Genomic DNA, 17,870 nt, shown 5'->3' with positions numbered 1-17,870 from the left:
CTGACCCTTGTCCTCAAAAAGTACCAGATAAGGTGGTTTTGATATAAAGACTCTGATCTCAGAGACCCTTCTTGTTAAGATAAATCACCATCAGGAAGGCAACCTTTTAAGAGAGAAGTAATAATGAGCACTATGCTAATGGATCAAGAGGAAGGTCCATAAGCCTCAAGAGGACTAGATTTAAGTCCCAAGGGTAGGTGGAAGTTTGCAAATTTGAGGACCGTCTTTTCAATCCCTTGAGAAACCCAACCATCATTTCACAACAAAACACTGTTCTGGTCTTTACTGCAGAGTGGAAGGCTTAGAGAGCTGCCACATGAACCATAATACATGAGAGTGCCAGAGCTTGCTGCTTTAATGGAGCAAATAGTACAAGACCAACTGAAGAGCAATCCTGTTCAAAGATGCAACAAGTGAAATGCTTCCATTTTGCCAAGAGGTAGCCCCGGTGGAAGGCTTTCTACTACCTAGAAAGACCTGTTGAACTTGTTCCATGTAAGCCTGTCCTTCAGGGCTCACCATGAAGCATCCATGAAGTCAGGTGTAGGGAAGCAAGGTATATGTAAAGCCAGCCATGCTCTTATGAAATCAAGTCTGCAAAGAATAGGAGAGTGGCACTGACACCATGAGGTCCAGAAACATGCCAAACCAATGCTGTTGTAGCTACTCTCTGGCAATCTTACCTTGCTCTGATTTTCAGAAGAGCCCTGTGAATGAAGTGAGTTGAGGAAAAAGTATACAGCAGGCAGTCTGCTCTCAAGACCAGGAAGAGAGAGCCTAAGCAGCAAAAAACAGAACTGATGGCATTTTCTGTCATTAGACCCACCTGGGGACATCCTCACTTTTGGAAGATGACACGAACATCTTCTGGGTGAAGATACTGCATATGGTGAGGAGAGAAGGACCTGATAAGACAATTCACCAATATGTTCCAGTATCCTGGAAGATGAGACACTTCAAGATGAATGGTGTCTCTCTCAAAGAAATCCCATAGACCAATGGCCTCCAATGGAACACTTTGCATTCCAGACTCACCACCCTAAGCTCCCTGAAGTTTATAAATAAGAAGAGTTCTTCCCAGGCTCTGAATCCTGAAGTACTGAGATGGACTTACTATCTTAGGTCTGACACATCTGAGACTAAATACACCAATAATTGTGGGGCAACGAAGAGCACCCCTCCCCCAACATTATCAGCCTTGCTTCTCTCCACCAGCCCAGTGAAAAAAGAACCAGGATACTGGGGAGCTATGTCCAAATGGCATCTGCAGTGCTTGGGGAGTATAACAATACTTAACACCAATGTGTACTTAAATGATTGTAACCATACTCAGGACCCATTAGTCCGATGTCATGGATTCCTAAGCTGGACTGAAGTTAGACAGACATTCCAAAAATGAAAGGGAGGGAGCAAATCCAACAGCAACTAATTCAGTGCTCTCATGTGAACCTTCAAGAACTGCTACAAAAGTATCTCTGAGGCGCTCCCTCACTGGGAGGCTGAGGTAGGCAAAAGTGGTAGGGGCTGTTTATTCGGGGGGGGGGGGGCGGACTTCAACTATCCAGACATATGTTGGGAAACTAACACAGCGGGGCACAGGCTATCCAATAAGTTTCTGGACTGCATTGGAGACAACTTTCTGTTTCAGAAGGTTGAAAAAGCTACCAGAGGAGAAGCTGTTCTGGATTTGGTTTTAACAAATAGGGAGGAACTAGTTGAGAACTTGAAAGTGGAAGACAGTATAGGGGACAGTGATCATGAAATAATAGAGTTCATGCTCTTAAGGAAAGGTAGAAGGGAGACCAGCACAATTGAGGTAATGGATTTCAGGAAGGCAGATTTTGATAAGCTCAGAGAACTTGTAGGTAAGGTCCCATGGGAAGCAAGACTGAAGGGAAAAACAACTGAGGAGAGTTGGAAGTATTTCAAAGGGACGTTGTTAAGGGCCCAAAAGCAAACAATTCCGCTGTGTAGGAAAGATAGAAAATATGGCAAAAGACCAGCTTGGCTTAACAAGGAGATCTTGCATGATCTCAAAATAAAAAAGGAGTCCTATAAAAAATGGAAACTAGGACAAATAACAAAGGATGAATATAGGCAAGCAACACGGGAATGCAGGGGCAAGATTAGAAAGTCAAAGGCACAAAATGAGATCAAACTAGCTACAGGCAAAAAAGGGAAAAAAGAAGAGCTTTTATAAATACATTAAAAGCAAGAGGAAGACCAAGGACAGGGTAGGCCCACTGCTTAGTGAGGAGGGAGAAGCAGTAACAGGAAACTTGGAAATGGCAGAGATGCTCAATGACTTCTTTGTTTCGGTCTTCACCGAGAAGTCTGGAGGTGTGCCTAACGTAGTGAATACAAGCAGAGAGAGGGTAAGTTTAGAAGATAGGATACACAAAGAACAAGTTAAAAATCACTTAGGAAAGTTAGATGTAAGCAAGTCACCAGGTCCTGATGAAATGCATCCCAGGATACTCAAGAAGCTGATAGAGGAGGTATCTGAGCCTTTAGCTATGATTTTTGAAAAATCATGGCAGACGGGAGATTCCAGAAGACTGGAAAAGGGCAAATATTGTGCCCATCTATAAAAAGAGGAATAAGAACAACCCAGGAAACTACAGACCGGTCAGTTTAACGTCTGTCCCAGGGAAGATACTGGAGCAGGTAATTAAGGAAATCATATGCAAACACTTGGAAGGTAATAAAGTGATAGGGAATAGCCAGAATGGGTTTGTGAAGAACAAGTCATGCCAAACTAATCTGATAGCTTTCTTTGATAAGATAACGAGCCTTGTGGATAAGGGAGAAGTGGTGGATGTCATATATCTAGACTTCAGTAAGGCATTTGATACAGTCTCGCATGATATTCTTATTGATAAACTAGGCAAATATAACTTAGATAGGGCCACGATAAGGTGGGTGCATAATTGGCTGGATAACCGTAGTCAGAGAGTTGTTGTTAATGGTTCTAAATCCTGCTGGAAAGGGATAACAAGTGGAGTTCCTCAAGGGTCTGTTTTGGGACCCGTACTGTTCAATATCTTCATCAGTGATGTAGATATTGGGATAGAGAGTACGCTTATTAAGTTTGCAGATGATACCAAACTGGGTGGGGTTGCAACTTCTTTGGAGGATAGGGACATAATTCAAAATGAGCTTAGCAAGTTAGAGAAATGGTCAGAGGTAAACAGGATGAGATTTAATAAAGAGAAATGCAAAGTGCTCCACTTAGGAAGGAACAATCAGTTCCATACATACAAGATGGGAAGCGACTGTCTAGGAAGGAGCATGGCGGAAAGGGATCTAGGGGTCATAGTGGACCACAAGTTGAATATGAGTCAACAGTGTGATGCTGTTGCAAAAAAAAGCAAATATGATTCTAGGTTGTATCAACAGGTGTGTTGTAAGCAAAACTCGTGAACTCATTCTGCCGCTCTACTCTGCACTAGTTAGGCCTCAGCTGGAGTACTGTGTCCAGTTCTGGGCGCCACATTTCAAGAAAGATGTGGAGAAATTGGAAAGGGTACAGAGAAGAGTGACAAGAATGATTAAAGGTTTAGAGAACATGACCTATGAAGCCAGGCTTCATGAACTGGGCTTGTTTAGTTTGGAAAAAAGAAAATTAAGGGGGGACATGATAGCCGTTTTCAAATATCTAAAAGGGTGTCACAAGGAGGAAGGAGAAAATTTGTTCCTCTTGGTCACTGAGGACAGGACAAGGAGTAATGGGCTTAAAGTGCAGCAGGGGAGGTTTAGATTGGACATTAGGAAAAAATTCCTAACTGTCAGGGTGGTCAAATATTGGAATAAATTGCCAAGGGTGGTGGTGGAATCTCCCTCTCTGGAGATATTTAAGAACAGGTTAGATAGACATCTGTCAGGGATGGTGTAGACGGAGCTTGGTCCTGCCTTGAGGGCGGGGGGCTGGACTCGATGACCTCTTGAGGTCCCTTCCAGTCCTATTATTCTATGATTCTATAACCTCTGTCTTTTGTAAAGTTCCTAAATTTATGAACTACAGAAAGATTGTAAGTGATCATAAGTAATGAACACACTGATTTTTTGTAACAAATAAAAATAAAAATAAAAACAATGTGAATTCTATAAACTAGACAGTATCTAAATCAAGTAGTCTCACCCTGATGGTGTCATTCCTTAATACACATGCTGGAATTTTCCTCTCCTGCCTGGGACCACCTTTCCAAAACAAAGTCTTTGTTGTCCTGAGGTGTTTCCAGATGGTGAGTTGAGAAGGGAGTGAGGATAAATTATGTCACTTCCTCTCCTTTACAAGTTCTTTTAGCTTGCTGAATATACCTTTGGCTGTGATATGAACCAAGACATCTCCATTGTCTACATGCTCTTACTAAGAGGTCTCCATTGTACACAGTACCTGAGGTAGTTCTTATGAGCATGCATTCTCCTTAATTGGCCATCATCTGCATCTGTATGCCCCCCACAATCTCCATTTCCTCAATTCCCAAAGTCTCGCCCAATTCTCTCTTCTGTCCCTCCATTTTAGACAGAAACCACTTCTCTTTATAAAGGTCTCATAAGATCAAACAAATAAAGATCATATGATTTTTAATGTAAGTTGCATATGCATCCTAATTAACTAGCTGTGCATATTAATATTTCTGTTTCTAACTGAAGACAAGTTCATAAAGATTTTGAGAAGGAAAACAAAGCTCCACTGTATACATTTATTTAAAAATCTGTCTCCACATCAGGGTGGATTTTAATGATTTAAATCAACAAGCAGGAAACCTTCATTTAAGGCATCCATTTTCATAAATTTTGAATTTGTATTTTTTTAATTATTTTCCCAAGGGAGGGTAGACTCTAATTTGTTGGTAACCATTAAAACTAGTTGATTTCAACTAGATATTCCCATAAACTGAATTGCGTGATTCTTTCAGCTAACCAGGAGCATACATGATATCTATAAAAATTTATGTAAGCAAATTTTGTGCTTCATTTACATTTATTCTGATTAATTTTATATTTGTTATTTTCGAAAATGGTGAAGCATTTCTTATATAGTAGACGCTAGTTAAGTTTTTTAATTGTGATTAGCATCAAGCTCTATTTGAATGGAAATTCAAATTCTAGTAATTCACAAAATCAGCATTTATCATAAAATAAAATTATCCTTTTGTCTTCCAGATTTAAGGTATCAAAAAGTTTATTAAAACATGTTTTGAATTTAAAACTCATTGTTTAAACAAATGAACTAAGTTAGATAACTGAATTATTTTTAGTCATTGTGTCTTTCAAGATACTAAAACTACCAGATTTCATCCTCCCACACCAAGTTTTTAAACACAGATTGAAAGAAGAAAACAAGTTTTTTTTTCCTTTTTCAATTCCCAATTGGTTTCTTAGCTTTAAATGTATAAGTAATCGAACTAAACTTGTTGAATAAACTGAAATGAAAAAAAATATTGTTGCTGAATTTGCAGAAGAGGCTACTGCTGTCAAAAGCTGATTTAGCACTTCAACAGACTTTGGTTCCAGGAGCTTTGCAAATAATTTGCCATAGTTAAGTAGTCTGACATTTTAAAAACCTACTAAAAAATATTTTGTATTTAATGTAAATGATCTTAAGAAATGATAAATTCAGATCTTAAAGACTCTCAGTATCAAAATCAATTTCAAATAAGTTGACATTAAACACAAACCTGTATTTAAATAAAAATTACTTTTAATTATTTAATCTAATGAGGTTCAACAAGGACAAATGCAGACTCCTGAACTTGGAACAGAAGACTCCCAAGCACTGCTTCAGGCCGGGGACCATCTGGCTAGGCAGCAGTTCAGCAGCAAATGATCAGGGGATTACAGTGGATGAGAAGCTGGATACCAGTCAACAGTGTGCCCTTGTAGCCAAGAAGGCTAATGGCATATTGGGGTGCCTCAGTAGGAGTATTGCCAGCAGATCAGAGAAGTGATTATTTCTCTTTTTTCAACACTGGAGAGACTACATCTGGAGTACTGTGTTAAATTGTGGGTCCACCATTACAGAAAGAATGTGGATGCACTGGAGTACCATGGAAGGCAACAAAAATGATTATCACTTGACTTATAAGGAGAGGCTAAGACACTTATCTTATGTAGTCTACAGAAAAATAAGGGGGGATTTAATAGCAGCCTTCAACTACTTAAAGGTGGATTCCAAAGAAGAATGAGAGAATCTGTTATCAGGGGTGACAGATGACAGAATGAGGAGCAACGGTCTCAAGTTACAGTGGAGGAGGTCTAGGTTGGATATTAGAAAAACTTTCACTAGGAGGGTGGTGAAGCACTGGAATGGGTTACCTAGGGAGGTGGTGGACTCTTCTTACCTAGAGATTTTTAAGTCCCGGTTTGACAAAGCCCTTGAGTCGATGATTTAGTTGGTCCTGCTTTTAGTGGGAGTTAGACTCGATCTCCTGAGGTCTCTTCCAACCCTATGATTCTATTTTTTATTCACTTTGCTTCACATGCACATAATGTTTAAACACTATTAATAATCATGGTAGCTCAGAAACAAAAGAAACAAATACTAGTAAAATAATTTTAATCTTACCAGCCACAATATTTACAAAAAAGACTCAAAAATATAGCTTAGCTGTTAAAATTTGACAAATGACAAATATGGCTACGGTAATACATAACCATATAACACAGCCATGTCACTTAAAAAAAAATCAATTTAATGACAGCAATATTATGGAACAAAAATAAAACACGGGAACATTCAAAAATGGAAAACAGTAATTGAAAAAAATAAGTTATTCATGTTCAACTAAGCCCTGCAAGTGTGCAACTGCATTTGTTAAATTTAGCATCACTGCTTTTTTACCACAGTGAAACACTGACAAATAGTGGTCAGTTGTCTTCATTGCATTTTCTTCAATATTTACAAGCAACACTATTTTAATCTTAAAAAAAAAATCCCTTAATTACAAAAGCTGAAAGACATATTCAAGCTGGTTGATTTAATAAATATAGCTACCTGTAATACCATTGCCTAAATTATAAAGTAATATCTAAAGTAGTAACATTCTCATACAAACAACCAAGATCTAATACTGAATGGAGAAATTTATGGACAATTAATACTTCCCATCTCAAGGTTCTATTTTTTAATAACAATATTTTGAAAAGTGAATTGGGAAGGATGACCACTAGCGGTCAGGCCAGGAGCAGAGCCCAGTGGAGAGGACAGTGACGGTAGCAGGGGAGAAGCAGAAATAATCTACGCTGGTCCAGCAAACTCCCTCATTCAGGACCAGTCAGCTCCCCAGACGCCACATCAGGGAGGTCCAACCTATAGTAGCAAGTTCTGCTAAAATTTGCAATTTGGAGAGGCTACTGTAAAATGTTTTTGGTAACCCAATCTCATGAGCTAACTCTGTACTAGCACTGACTAGGGCAAGGCTACTCAACTGTGGAAGCTCCGGAGGTCACAATGATACTCACAGCATATGCCGATGGCTACAACTTAAGTGTGGTTGTATACACATGAAAATATATGCAAAGAGCTTCTTTCACACTGACAGGCATGAATATAAAGCACTTCCCACAATGCCCCAGCACCTCTTCCATGGGGACAAGAAATGCTGATACCCTGTACCCGCCTGTTCCAGCCAGCTCGTCCGCTTGCATCTTTCAATACTTATCCCAACTGGGAGACGCCTTGCCCTTGTGGAGTGTGTTCCCAGTGGAGGCCATGTTCAAAGGATCCCACTTGCAGGCCGTGTGTTCAGCCCTATGTGAACCCAAACTGCACTAGGGCCACAAACAAATGGGCCGTGGGCCACATGCGGCCCATGGGTCGCATGCTGAGTAGTCCTGAACTAGCAATATAATGTGTTGAACTCTGCCACATTTAAAAAAAAACCTGAAAAGAGTTCCCACTCTTACATACCTGATCCTTTTGAAACCAATATACTAGGACTGTCAAGCGATTAAAAAATTTAATTGTGATTAATCGCGTGCACCTCCCCTTTGAAACTCTGCCATGGCACTTCAACGGGGCAGCGCTGCATGGATCCCGGGAGCAGGTAGAGTCCCCAGCTGACCCTGGGCTCCATGCAGTGCTGGCCCTTTGAAGCACTGGGGCGGCGTTTCCAAGGGGCAGTGCAACATGAAGCCCAGGATCAGCTGGAGTGAACAGTACTGTCATCAATCTCAACAAAAAAGACAGAATGAGACAATCTTTCTAGCACTTCAGACAGTTAAGTTTCAAGCTTCCTTACAATGTCTACCTGTTCTGGAAGAAAAATTAGAGGACTGGAGGCCCAAGTGTCAACCCTACGCTCGATCAGAGAGTATGAAGACTTCCTCAATAGAAGGCAGTGTTTAATCCTTCAAGCACGGCAGGCGGAAGAGCCAGAGAGGGCAGTACAGGACCAGGAAGAGAACTGGCAGCATGTAACTTCTAGAAGGGGAAAAAGGCCAGCACGGGACTCCCCCAATGTTATAGAGGTAAGTTATCACTTTCAGGCTCTCTCCACAGGCTCTGCAGTACTGAATGCTTTGGAAGGGACCTCACAAGGAAGAAACTGGAAGGGAACACCATCTACAGGAAGGCATGGGATGCGTAGACCTAGGGATGGGGGTTCCACAGCCACCACCTCCAAAAGAAAACAACGAGTGGTGGTGGTCGGGGACTCCCTCCTAAGAGGGACTGAGCCATCCATCTGCCGTCCGGACCTGGAATCTCAAGAGTTGTGCTGCTTACCGGGAGCTTGCATTCAGGATGTAACTGAGAGGCTTGCCAAATTGATCACACCTTTGGATCGCTACCCCTTCCTGCTTCTCCATGTGGGAACTAACGATACGGCCAAGAATGACCTTAAGCGGGTTACTGCGGATTATGTAGCGCTGGGAAGAAGGATCCAAGAATTCGGAGCGCAAGTGGTGTTCTCGGCCATCCTCTCTGTTGACGGAAAAGGACTGGGCAGGGATCGTCGAATAGAGGAAGTCAATGCGTGGTTGCGCAGGTGGTGTCGCAGAGAGGGCTTTGGCTTCTTCGACCATGGGACTCTGTTCCAGGCACAAGGATTGTTACAAAGAGATGGGATCCACCTAACCAAAAGAGGAAGGAGCATCTTCGCAGGCAGGCTTGCAAACCTAGTGAGGAGAGCTTTAAACTATGTTCGTCAGGGGACGGTGACCAAAACTCTGAGGGGAGTGGGAAAGTCAGATACCGGGAAGAAATGCAAAGAGGAACAAGCAACAAAGGAGGACCCCTGATGCGAATGGACAAGACAAGGTGATCAACTGGTTATCTGAGGTGTTTGTACACTAATGTGAGAAGCCTGGGCAGCAAACAGGAAGAACTGGAGGCCCTGGCCTAGTCCAAGAAATATGATTTAATTGGGATAACAGAGACTTGGTGGGATGACTCGCAAGACTGGAGCGCTGTCATGGAAGGGTATAAACTGTTTGGGAAGAACAGGCAGGGGAGAAAAGGAGGAGTTTCACTTTATGTAAGAGAGCACTATGATTGCTCAGAAATCCAGTATAAAGAGGGAGGAAAAACCTGTTGAGAGTCTATGGGTTAAGTTTAAAGGAGCAAACAACAGCAGTGATGCTGTGGTTGGTGTCTGCTACAGGCTATCGAATCAGGTGGATGAGGTAGATGAGGCTTTCTTCGGACAACTGAGCGAAACTTCCAGATCGCAGGCCTTGGTCCTCGTAGGGGACTTTAATCACCCTGACATCTATTGGGACACCAATACGGCAGTACACAGGCAATCCAGGAAGTTGTTGGAGAATGTTGGGGATAACTTCTTGACACAAGTGCTGAAGGATCCGACCAGAGGCCGTGCACAGCTTGACCTTCTGCTCACAAACAGGGAGGAACTCATAGGGGAAGTAGAAGTGGGTGACAACCTGGGAAGCAGTGATCATGAGATGGTAGATTTCAGGATCTTGACCAAAGGAAGAAAAGAGAGTAGTAAAATACACACTTTGGACTTCAAAAAAGCAGATTTTGACTCCCTCAGAGATCTGATGGGCAGAATCCCCTGGGATGCTAACATGAAGGGGACAGGAGTCCAGGACAGCTGGCTGTATTTAAAGAAGCCTTATTGAAAGAAACCATCCCGATGCATAGCAAGAGAGGTAAACATGGTAGGAGGCCAGATTGGCTTACAGGGGAAATCCTTGGTGAACTTAAGCCCAAAAAGGAAGCTTACAAAAAGTGGAAACTTATACAGATGATCAGGGAAGGGTATAAATGTATAACTCAAGAATGCCGGGGGGTTATCAGGAAGGTGAAAGCGCAAATGGAATTGCAACTGGCTAAGGATATGAAGGATAACAAGAAAGGTTTCTACAGGCATGTTAACAAGAAGAAGGTGATCAGAGAGGGTGTGCGGCCCCTATTAGATGAAGGAGGTGACAGATGATGTGGGGAAAGTTGAAGTACTCAATGCTTTCTTTGCCTCTGTATTCACGGACAAGGTGGGCTCCCGGACTAATGCGCTAAGTGACGCAAGATGGGATGAAGATGGACAGCCCTTGGTGGGTAAAGAACAGGTTAGGAACTATTTAGAAAAGCTAAACGTACACAAATCCATGGGTCTGGACTTAATGCATCCGAGGGTACTGAGGGAGTTGGCAAATGTCATTGAGGAGCCTTTGGCCATTATCTTTGAAAAGTCGTGGAGGTCGGGAGAAATCCCAGATGATTGGAAAAAGGCAAATGTTGTGCCCATCTTCAAAAAAGGGAAGGATGATCCAGGGAACTATAGGACCGTCAGTCTTACCTACGTTCCTGGAAAAATCATGGAAGGGATCCTTAAGGAATCCATTTTGAGGTACTTGGAAGAGAGGAAAGTTATCAGGAATAGTCAGCATGGCTTCACAAAGGGAAAGTAGTGCCTGACCAATCTGATTAGCTTCTATGATGAGGTAAACTGGTTCTGTGGATGTGGGAAAGTCAGTGGATATGATATAGCTTGAATTTAGCAAGGCTTTTGATATGGTCTCCCACAATATTCTTGCCAGCGAGTTAAGGGAATGTGGATTGGTAAGATGGATAGAAAGATGGATAGAAGGCCAGGCCCAGCGGGTAGTGATCAATGGCTCGGTGTCAGGATGGTGGTCGGTTTCTAGCGGAGTGCCCCAAGGTTCAATTCTAGGACCGGTTTTGTTCAATATCTTTATTAATGACCTGGATGAGGGGATGGATTGCACCCTCAGCAAGTTTGCGGATGACATTAAGCTAGGGGAGAAGTAGATACACTTGAGGGTAGAGATAGGGTCCAGAGTGACTTAGACAAATTGGAGGATTGGGCCACAAGAAATCTGATGAGGTTCAACAAGGACAAGTGCAGAGTCCTGCACTTGGGACAGAAGAATCCCAAGCATTGTTACAGGCTGGGGATCAATCAGCTAAGTAGCAGTTCTGCAGAAAAAGACCTGGGGGTTACAGTGGATGAGAAGCTGGATATGAGTCAACAGTGTGCCCTTGTAGCCAAGAAGGCTAATGGCACATTAGGTTGCATTAAGAGCAGCATTGCCAGCAGATCCAGAGATGTCATTATTCCCCTTTATTCCGCTCTGGTGAGGCCACACCTGGAGTATTATGTTCAGTTCTGGGCCCCCCACTACAAAAAGGATGTGGACGCATTGGAGAGGGTCCAGTGGAGGGCAACCAAAATGATTAGGGGGCTGGAGCATATGACCTATGAGGAGAGGCTGGAGCATATGACCTATGAGGAGTTGGGTCTGTTTAGTCTACAGAAGCGAAGAGTGTTAGGGGGGATTTGATAGCAGCCTTCAACTTCCTGAAGGGAGGTTCCAAAGAGAATGGAGAAAGGCTGTTCTCAGTAGTGACAGATGGCAGAACAAGGAGCAATGGTCTCAAGTTGTGGTGGGAAAGGTCCAGGTTGGATATTAGGAAAACCTATTTCACTATGAGAGCAGTGAAGCATTGGAATGGGTTACCTAGGGAAGTAGTGGAGTCTCCATCCCTAGAGGTGTTTAAGTCTCAGCTTGACAAAGCCCTGGCCGGGATGATTTAGTTGGGATTGATCCTGCCTAGAGCAAGGAGCTGGATTTGATGACCTTCTGAGGTCTCTTCCAGCTCTATGGTTCTATGATTCTATGGATCTGTCTACTGTTTTCCCTTAAAGAATTCTCAGTTTCCTATCTTGGGGAAATCTTCAGTGAGCTCCATAAAAGGGAATCCCTTGGCCTGTTTAGAATCCTACAGCCTTAAATCATAGAATCCTTGAACTGGAAGGGACTCATCAAGCCCAGTCCCGACTTCACAGCAGGACCAAACAGATTCTCCCTGACAGGAGGTTGTGGAATCTCCATCACTGGAGATATTTAAAAGCAGGTGAGAGAATTTATTCCCGTGTTTAACCACCTTGACAGTTTGGAAGTTTTTCCTAATGTCCAACCTAAACTTCCCTTGCTACAATTTAAGCCCTTGCTTCTTGTCCTATCATCAGAGGCCAAGGAGAACAATTTCCCCACGTCCCTCCATGACACCCCCTATTAGATACCTGAAAGCCACTATCATGTCCCCTCTCAGTCTTCCCTTTCCAAACTAAACAAGCCCAATTCCTTCAGCCTTGCCTCACAGCTCATGTTGTCTAGACTTTTAATCATTTTTGTTGCTCTTCTCTGAACCTTCTCCAGTTTTTCCACATCTTTCTTGAAATGTGGTGGCCAGAACTGGAGATAACACTCCAATTGAGGCCTAATTAGTGCAGAGTAGAGCAGAAGAATGACTTCTTGTGTCTTGCTCACAACACTCCTGTTAATGCATCTGAGAATCGTGTTTGCCTTTTTTTTGCAAGTCTCACACTGTTGACTCATGTTTAGCTTGTGGTCCACTATAACCCAAAGATCCCTTTCTGCAGTACTCCTTCCTAGAAAGTCAATTCCCATTCTGTATGTGTGAAACCGATTGTTCCTTCTTAAGTGGAGTACTTTGCATTTGTCCTTATTAAATGTCATCCTACTTAACTCAGACCATTTCTCCAGTTTGTCCAGATCTTTTTGAATTATGACCCTATCCTCCAAAGCAGTTGCAAACCCTCTCAGTTTGGTATCATCTGCAAACTTAATAGGCATACTCTCTATGTCATTATCTAAATTGTTGATGAAGATATTGAACAGAACTGGTCCCAAAGCAGACCCCTGCAGAACCCCGCTTGTTATGCCCTTTCAACATGACTATGAACCATTAATAACTACTCCGAGAACAGTTTATCCAGCCAGCTATGCATCAACCTTATAGAAGCCCCATCTAAGTTGTATACACCTAGGTTATTGATAAGAAGGCCATATAAGACCGTATCATCCAAAGCAAAACATTAGTCTTCAATTTGAAAATTTGTTCCCAACTGTCAAAATGTCCATAAGGTAATCATTAGTCCCCAAAAAGGGCAAAAAAGGAAGTGTATATAAATCAGCAGGTAACATTACCGAATCACACATGAAACAGCTCTAATTAAACATGTATCCATGAAATGGATAACAACACACTAGTCTGAAAATTGATGCATGAATATTTGAAGAATTTTTCCTCTCAGGAAATCCTAAGAAATAATTTCCTCTTCAGAGAGCCTTAATGAAGCACTCTGACATACCACTCATATTTAAGAGGAGGAAATAGGAGATAGAGATCCAATCTACAAAATATAAAAAATATTTTGATAAGAGTTACTTTTTTCCCCTATTAAAAGAATATTTTATCTTCTTAAATATGGCAGTTAAGGAAAATTTCTGGCCTTCTACAAAATACTAAGTGTCAATATAAATTAATCTGCTTCAGTTTCCACTGCAATGCAGAATCCAAATTTGCTTTTTAAAAAAAGCACACAAGTTGTCACTGAAAATTGATAAAATATTAAATTAAGTATTTTGTATCAGCAGCAGAACCAATTATACAGTCTAAGATAGGATTCCAAATCATAGTACAAACTCATAATCAAATAAAAAATTAGAATGCAAAATATGGTCTCATGTGTTAGTTTTGGAAGAGGTCCTTGTCTCTCGTGTATTTTATGTGTTTACTAAAGAAGAAAATGGAAGGGAAAATTTTCTCCTAATTTCTGCTCAGTACTATTCTTGTGGTTCACCAAACTTAATTCACTTTAAGTACAAATGATTTCACAACACCAGAAAGGTGCCTAACCAGTGTGCTGTGTTTAATTGGCCCATAAGAACAGTACTCAAAAAATAGTTCAATGTTACAATTTTAAAAATGAGGAACAAAATTAGGGATGTTATATTTAGTCTAATCAACTAATCGACTAGTCGATGGATTTTCCGGCAATTAGTTGATAAGCAGGCTCTTAATACATTTAAAAAGCTGAAGGGCAGCAGATTGGACCTGGTGCGAAATGGGACTTCTGATTCCTGGCTTGCGCTAGGTCCCACCGCTGTGCACCAGCCTTTTAAATGTAAAAAGCCTGGAGCGCAGCAGGAGGCCAGGAATCAGCTGTCCCGGCTAACGCTGGATCCCCCGGCTGAACTTCTGATTTTTAAATGTATTAAGAGATAGCAGGCTCTTAATACATTTAAAAAACAGTGGCACAGCATCTAGGACTGGGCACAAGCCAGGAATCAGCTGATTGCCCAGACCCCGCTATCCACCTACTCCCTGCGAAAATGATGCTGGGGGGAACCATCTTTTAAGCCAGCTCCCCCTAACACCGGCTCCTGCTTCCCCCCACTTGGGAGGGGAAGAGAAAGAAGCGACTAGTCGAGGGATTAGTCAACTATCCGATAAACTTTTGCTTATCTAATAGCGAACTAGTTGCTTATATCCCTAGTACAAATATTTTTAAATGGATCAAACCCAGGAACTGGACTTTTTCTTAGAATCTACGTGCCACTAACAAAAAACTTTTTCTACTAGCAACACAGCACAAGTGAGATCCAGTAAAGCTAGTTAATGCAAATGCTTTTTACCGTGACCCCTTCCACTTCCTTGTCTGAGCCAGGCTCCCCAGTATCACAAAAACTTAACTCTTAACTATCTTACATACCTCCTGCAACTGCATAGACATGTGTCCTAGTTGGTCTTGCCGTCTTTCTACCAGCTGCCTTTCTGTGCGCATTTCTTGTTCTATTTCTTGAAGTCTTCTCTCTACCCGCTCTGATACCTTTATAAAAAAAAAAAAAAAAAAGATGATTAGAAATTTTTTGGAATGGAGTGGTTTAGGAGAAGAAAAGGAAGACCCTTTATAAAATACAATTTAAAGTTGATGGAAAAAACTACTTTTAAAAGCAGTCTTACTCAAAATCACAGAGATTCAAAATGAAATGAGACATGTTAGGACCAGTCTACCCTATTCTGATCACCGCAAAATTATTTTATAATATATGCATGTAGGCTTTGCCAGGTTAAGCATTAAATATCTCCAGCGAGGAGGCTTCCACCTTTTTCAGCATGCTTCAAACAGAGCACTAGACTGGGATTCAGGAGCCCTGAGTTCTACTCCCAGCTCTTGTCACTGGCCTGATTACACTTGTGTAAGTCACCTAAATTCTGTGCCTCAATTTCCTCACCTGTAAAATATCAATAATATTAATCTCCTTTGTAAAGTGCTTTGAGAGGTACTGATTAAAAGCTCTATAGAAGAGGTAGGTGGTATCATCACTGAATATCACTGTTCATTAAGTCTCAGAGTTAAGAAGGTTTTCCTAATATTTTGTTGAATCCAAGGTTAGTCTAAATATGAATACACAAATGATACGTTACCATATATTACATCCCTCATATTACAAAGACAGTAACTGGAACTAAAACTAAATAGAATAATTCTATGGCAGTGTTTCCCAGTTGGTGCTCCGGGGAACCCTGGGGTTCCGCAAAGCAAAACTAGGGGTTCCACGAGGAGCCGGCACTCCCCCCCCCTCTGAAAGAGAGAGCTGGCTAGCCAACAGAGGCATGGGCAGCAAGTTGTATGGGCTCGTGGTGCCCATGCTCCACCAATATTTGGAACTGGAGTGGGCTCCGCCCCCCCCATCCCCCATGCATCTCCCACCCTGGTCCCAGACTGTCTCTCCCTTGTCCCCGTCCCCACCATGCGCAACCTACACTGATCTTCCCCCTTGCTGGCTGCTGCTGCCCTGCACTGCGTGCTCAAACCGGTAGGCGGGGAGATGCCCGGGTGTGACGTAACATCACGGCCCAGGATTTTAAAACTACTGGGCGCTGCGTTGCACCGTATGGCTGAGTTGCAGGATCAGAGTCCGGGGACAGAGTGCAGACTCCAGTCCCACAAAGTGGAAGGCAGAAGGTAGGGGAAGGGGAAGGGCTGGGAGAGGAAGGGGTTTGTGCGGAGGGGGAGGGGAGAGGGGGAAGAGAGGGGAAGGCACCAAAGAGACAGGGTAGAAGAGAGACAAATGCCAGGGGGCCAAGTGCAGACAATGAGGAAAAATGCAGGAGGGGAGGTGTCAGTGGGAGGGGGGACAGGGTGATGCTGGGAGGGGAGAGGGTAAGGGCATTGGGGGTTAGAGGGGGGACGGGGAGGTGCTTCGAGAAGGCTTGAAAGAAGGGATGGGCATGAGGAAGGCCGGGATGGAGCAAGTCATGTGTGAGGGTACAGAGGGCATGAGGGGCATGAGGAGAATGGGGGCAGAGGGTGGTGAGAGGGTGGGCATCAGGGAAAGAGGGAAAAGGAGGCAGGGGCAGTGAGGGAAGGGGGAGGCAACAGAAGGGTGCAGGAGTAAGAGAAGGTGCAAGTGCCAGGGGATTCTGGGGGTGAAGCAGAAGGGCAGACACCTGCAGGGGAGGGACCAGCACCAGAGGGGAGAGACAGGGCAGGTGTGTAGAAGGAGGTGTTAGAAGAGGGGATGAGGGGGGTAGCTCGCATGATCAGAGTGGGGCTACTGGAGGAGTGGGCACAGGGAGGAGAGAAGGGCTGGTGGAGGGGGGCAGGTTGCAGGAGGGCTGAGGGCAGTAAGAAGGGCAGGAGTCAGGACAGCAGAGGAGAGTGAGGAGTTGGGAGGCAGCAGGCACCAGGGGAGCTAATGGAACAAGAGGAGGAGACGTGGCAGCAGAGAGAAAAGGTAAAGGTTTAAAAATATTTATTAATAACTTGGGTGCCACAGTGGCACATCCAAACAAGCCACATGAACTAAGTACTGATGCACAACACAAAATTCATTTTGCTCATGAGAGGAAACTATGTCTACATTGGCGGTTTCTTGTGCAAGAACACGTCCACACTGCCACGTGCAAGCTGTGCTTTTGCACAAGAGCATCTATGGCAGTGTGGATGCTCTCTTGCCTGAGAAAGTGCTGATGGCCATTTTAGCCATATGGCTTTCTTGCACAAGAAATTCATGTTGCCTGTCTACACTGGCCTCTTGCTCAAGGACAGTTGCACAAAAGGGCTTATTCCTGAGCAGGAGCATCATAGTTCTTGCACAAGAAGCCCTGATTTCATACATGAGAACAGCAGCGTGTTGCGCAAGAACACACAGCCAGTGTAGACAGGAAGCAAGTTTTTGCGCAAGAGCGGCAGCTTTGGCGCAAGATCGCACCAGTGTAGACACAGCCGAGGGAGGGAGGCAAGGGCAGGGAATCAGCACTGGCTCAGCCTGTCTGCATGGTTTGGGGGAAGGTGCAGGGAAATTGAGCTCAGCTGGGTTGCAGAGTGAGGAGGTCTGGGGAGCTGGGCTGGGCTGCGGGGGGGAGGGGGGGGGGGGAGGGAGAGGGAGAGAGAGAGAGAGAGAGAGAGAGAGAGAGAGAGAGAGAGAGTGTGTGTGTGTGTGTGTGTGTGTGTGTGTGTGTGTGTGTGTGTGTGTGTCAGAGCTCAGTTTGGCTGCAGGAGGAGGGAGGTACTGGGAACCAGGGCTAGACTCAAGGGGAGGGAGGGGCAGGGAATCGGCGCTTG

The 17,870-nt window shown here is 43.5% G+C and overlaps 1 protein-coding gene across 14 annotated transcripts in view; it reads right to left on the bottom strand.

Moving 5' to 3' along the window:
• CEP128 (centrosomal protein 128) overlaps window positions 1–17,870 on the bottom strand; it is a 404,033-nt gene that overhangs the window by 335,891 nt on the left and 50,272 nt on the right. For all 14 annotated transcript variants that reach the window (XM_075926766.1, XM_014569969.3, XM_025181170.2 and 11 more), the window contains one exon: window positions 15,012–15,128. In XM_075926766.1, coding sequence (XP_075782881.1) covers window positions 15,012–15,128 — 117 coding nt within the window. The remainder of the gene's footprint in view (window positions 1–15,011; window positions 15,129–17,870) is intronic.

This window comes from Pelodiscus sinensis, chromosome 4, assembly GCF_049634645.1.
Source record: "Pelodiscus sinensis isolate JC-2024 chromosome 4, ASM4963464v1, whole genome shotgun sequence".
In the NCBI taxonomy this organism is placed as follows: domain Eukaryota; kingdom Metazoa; phylum Chordata; order Testudines; family Trionychidae; genus Pelodiscus; species Pelodiscus sinensis.
This window is presented reverse-complemented; position numbering and strand designations above follow the sequence as displayed.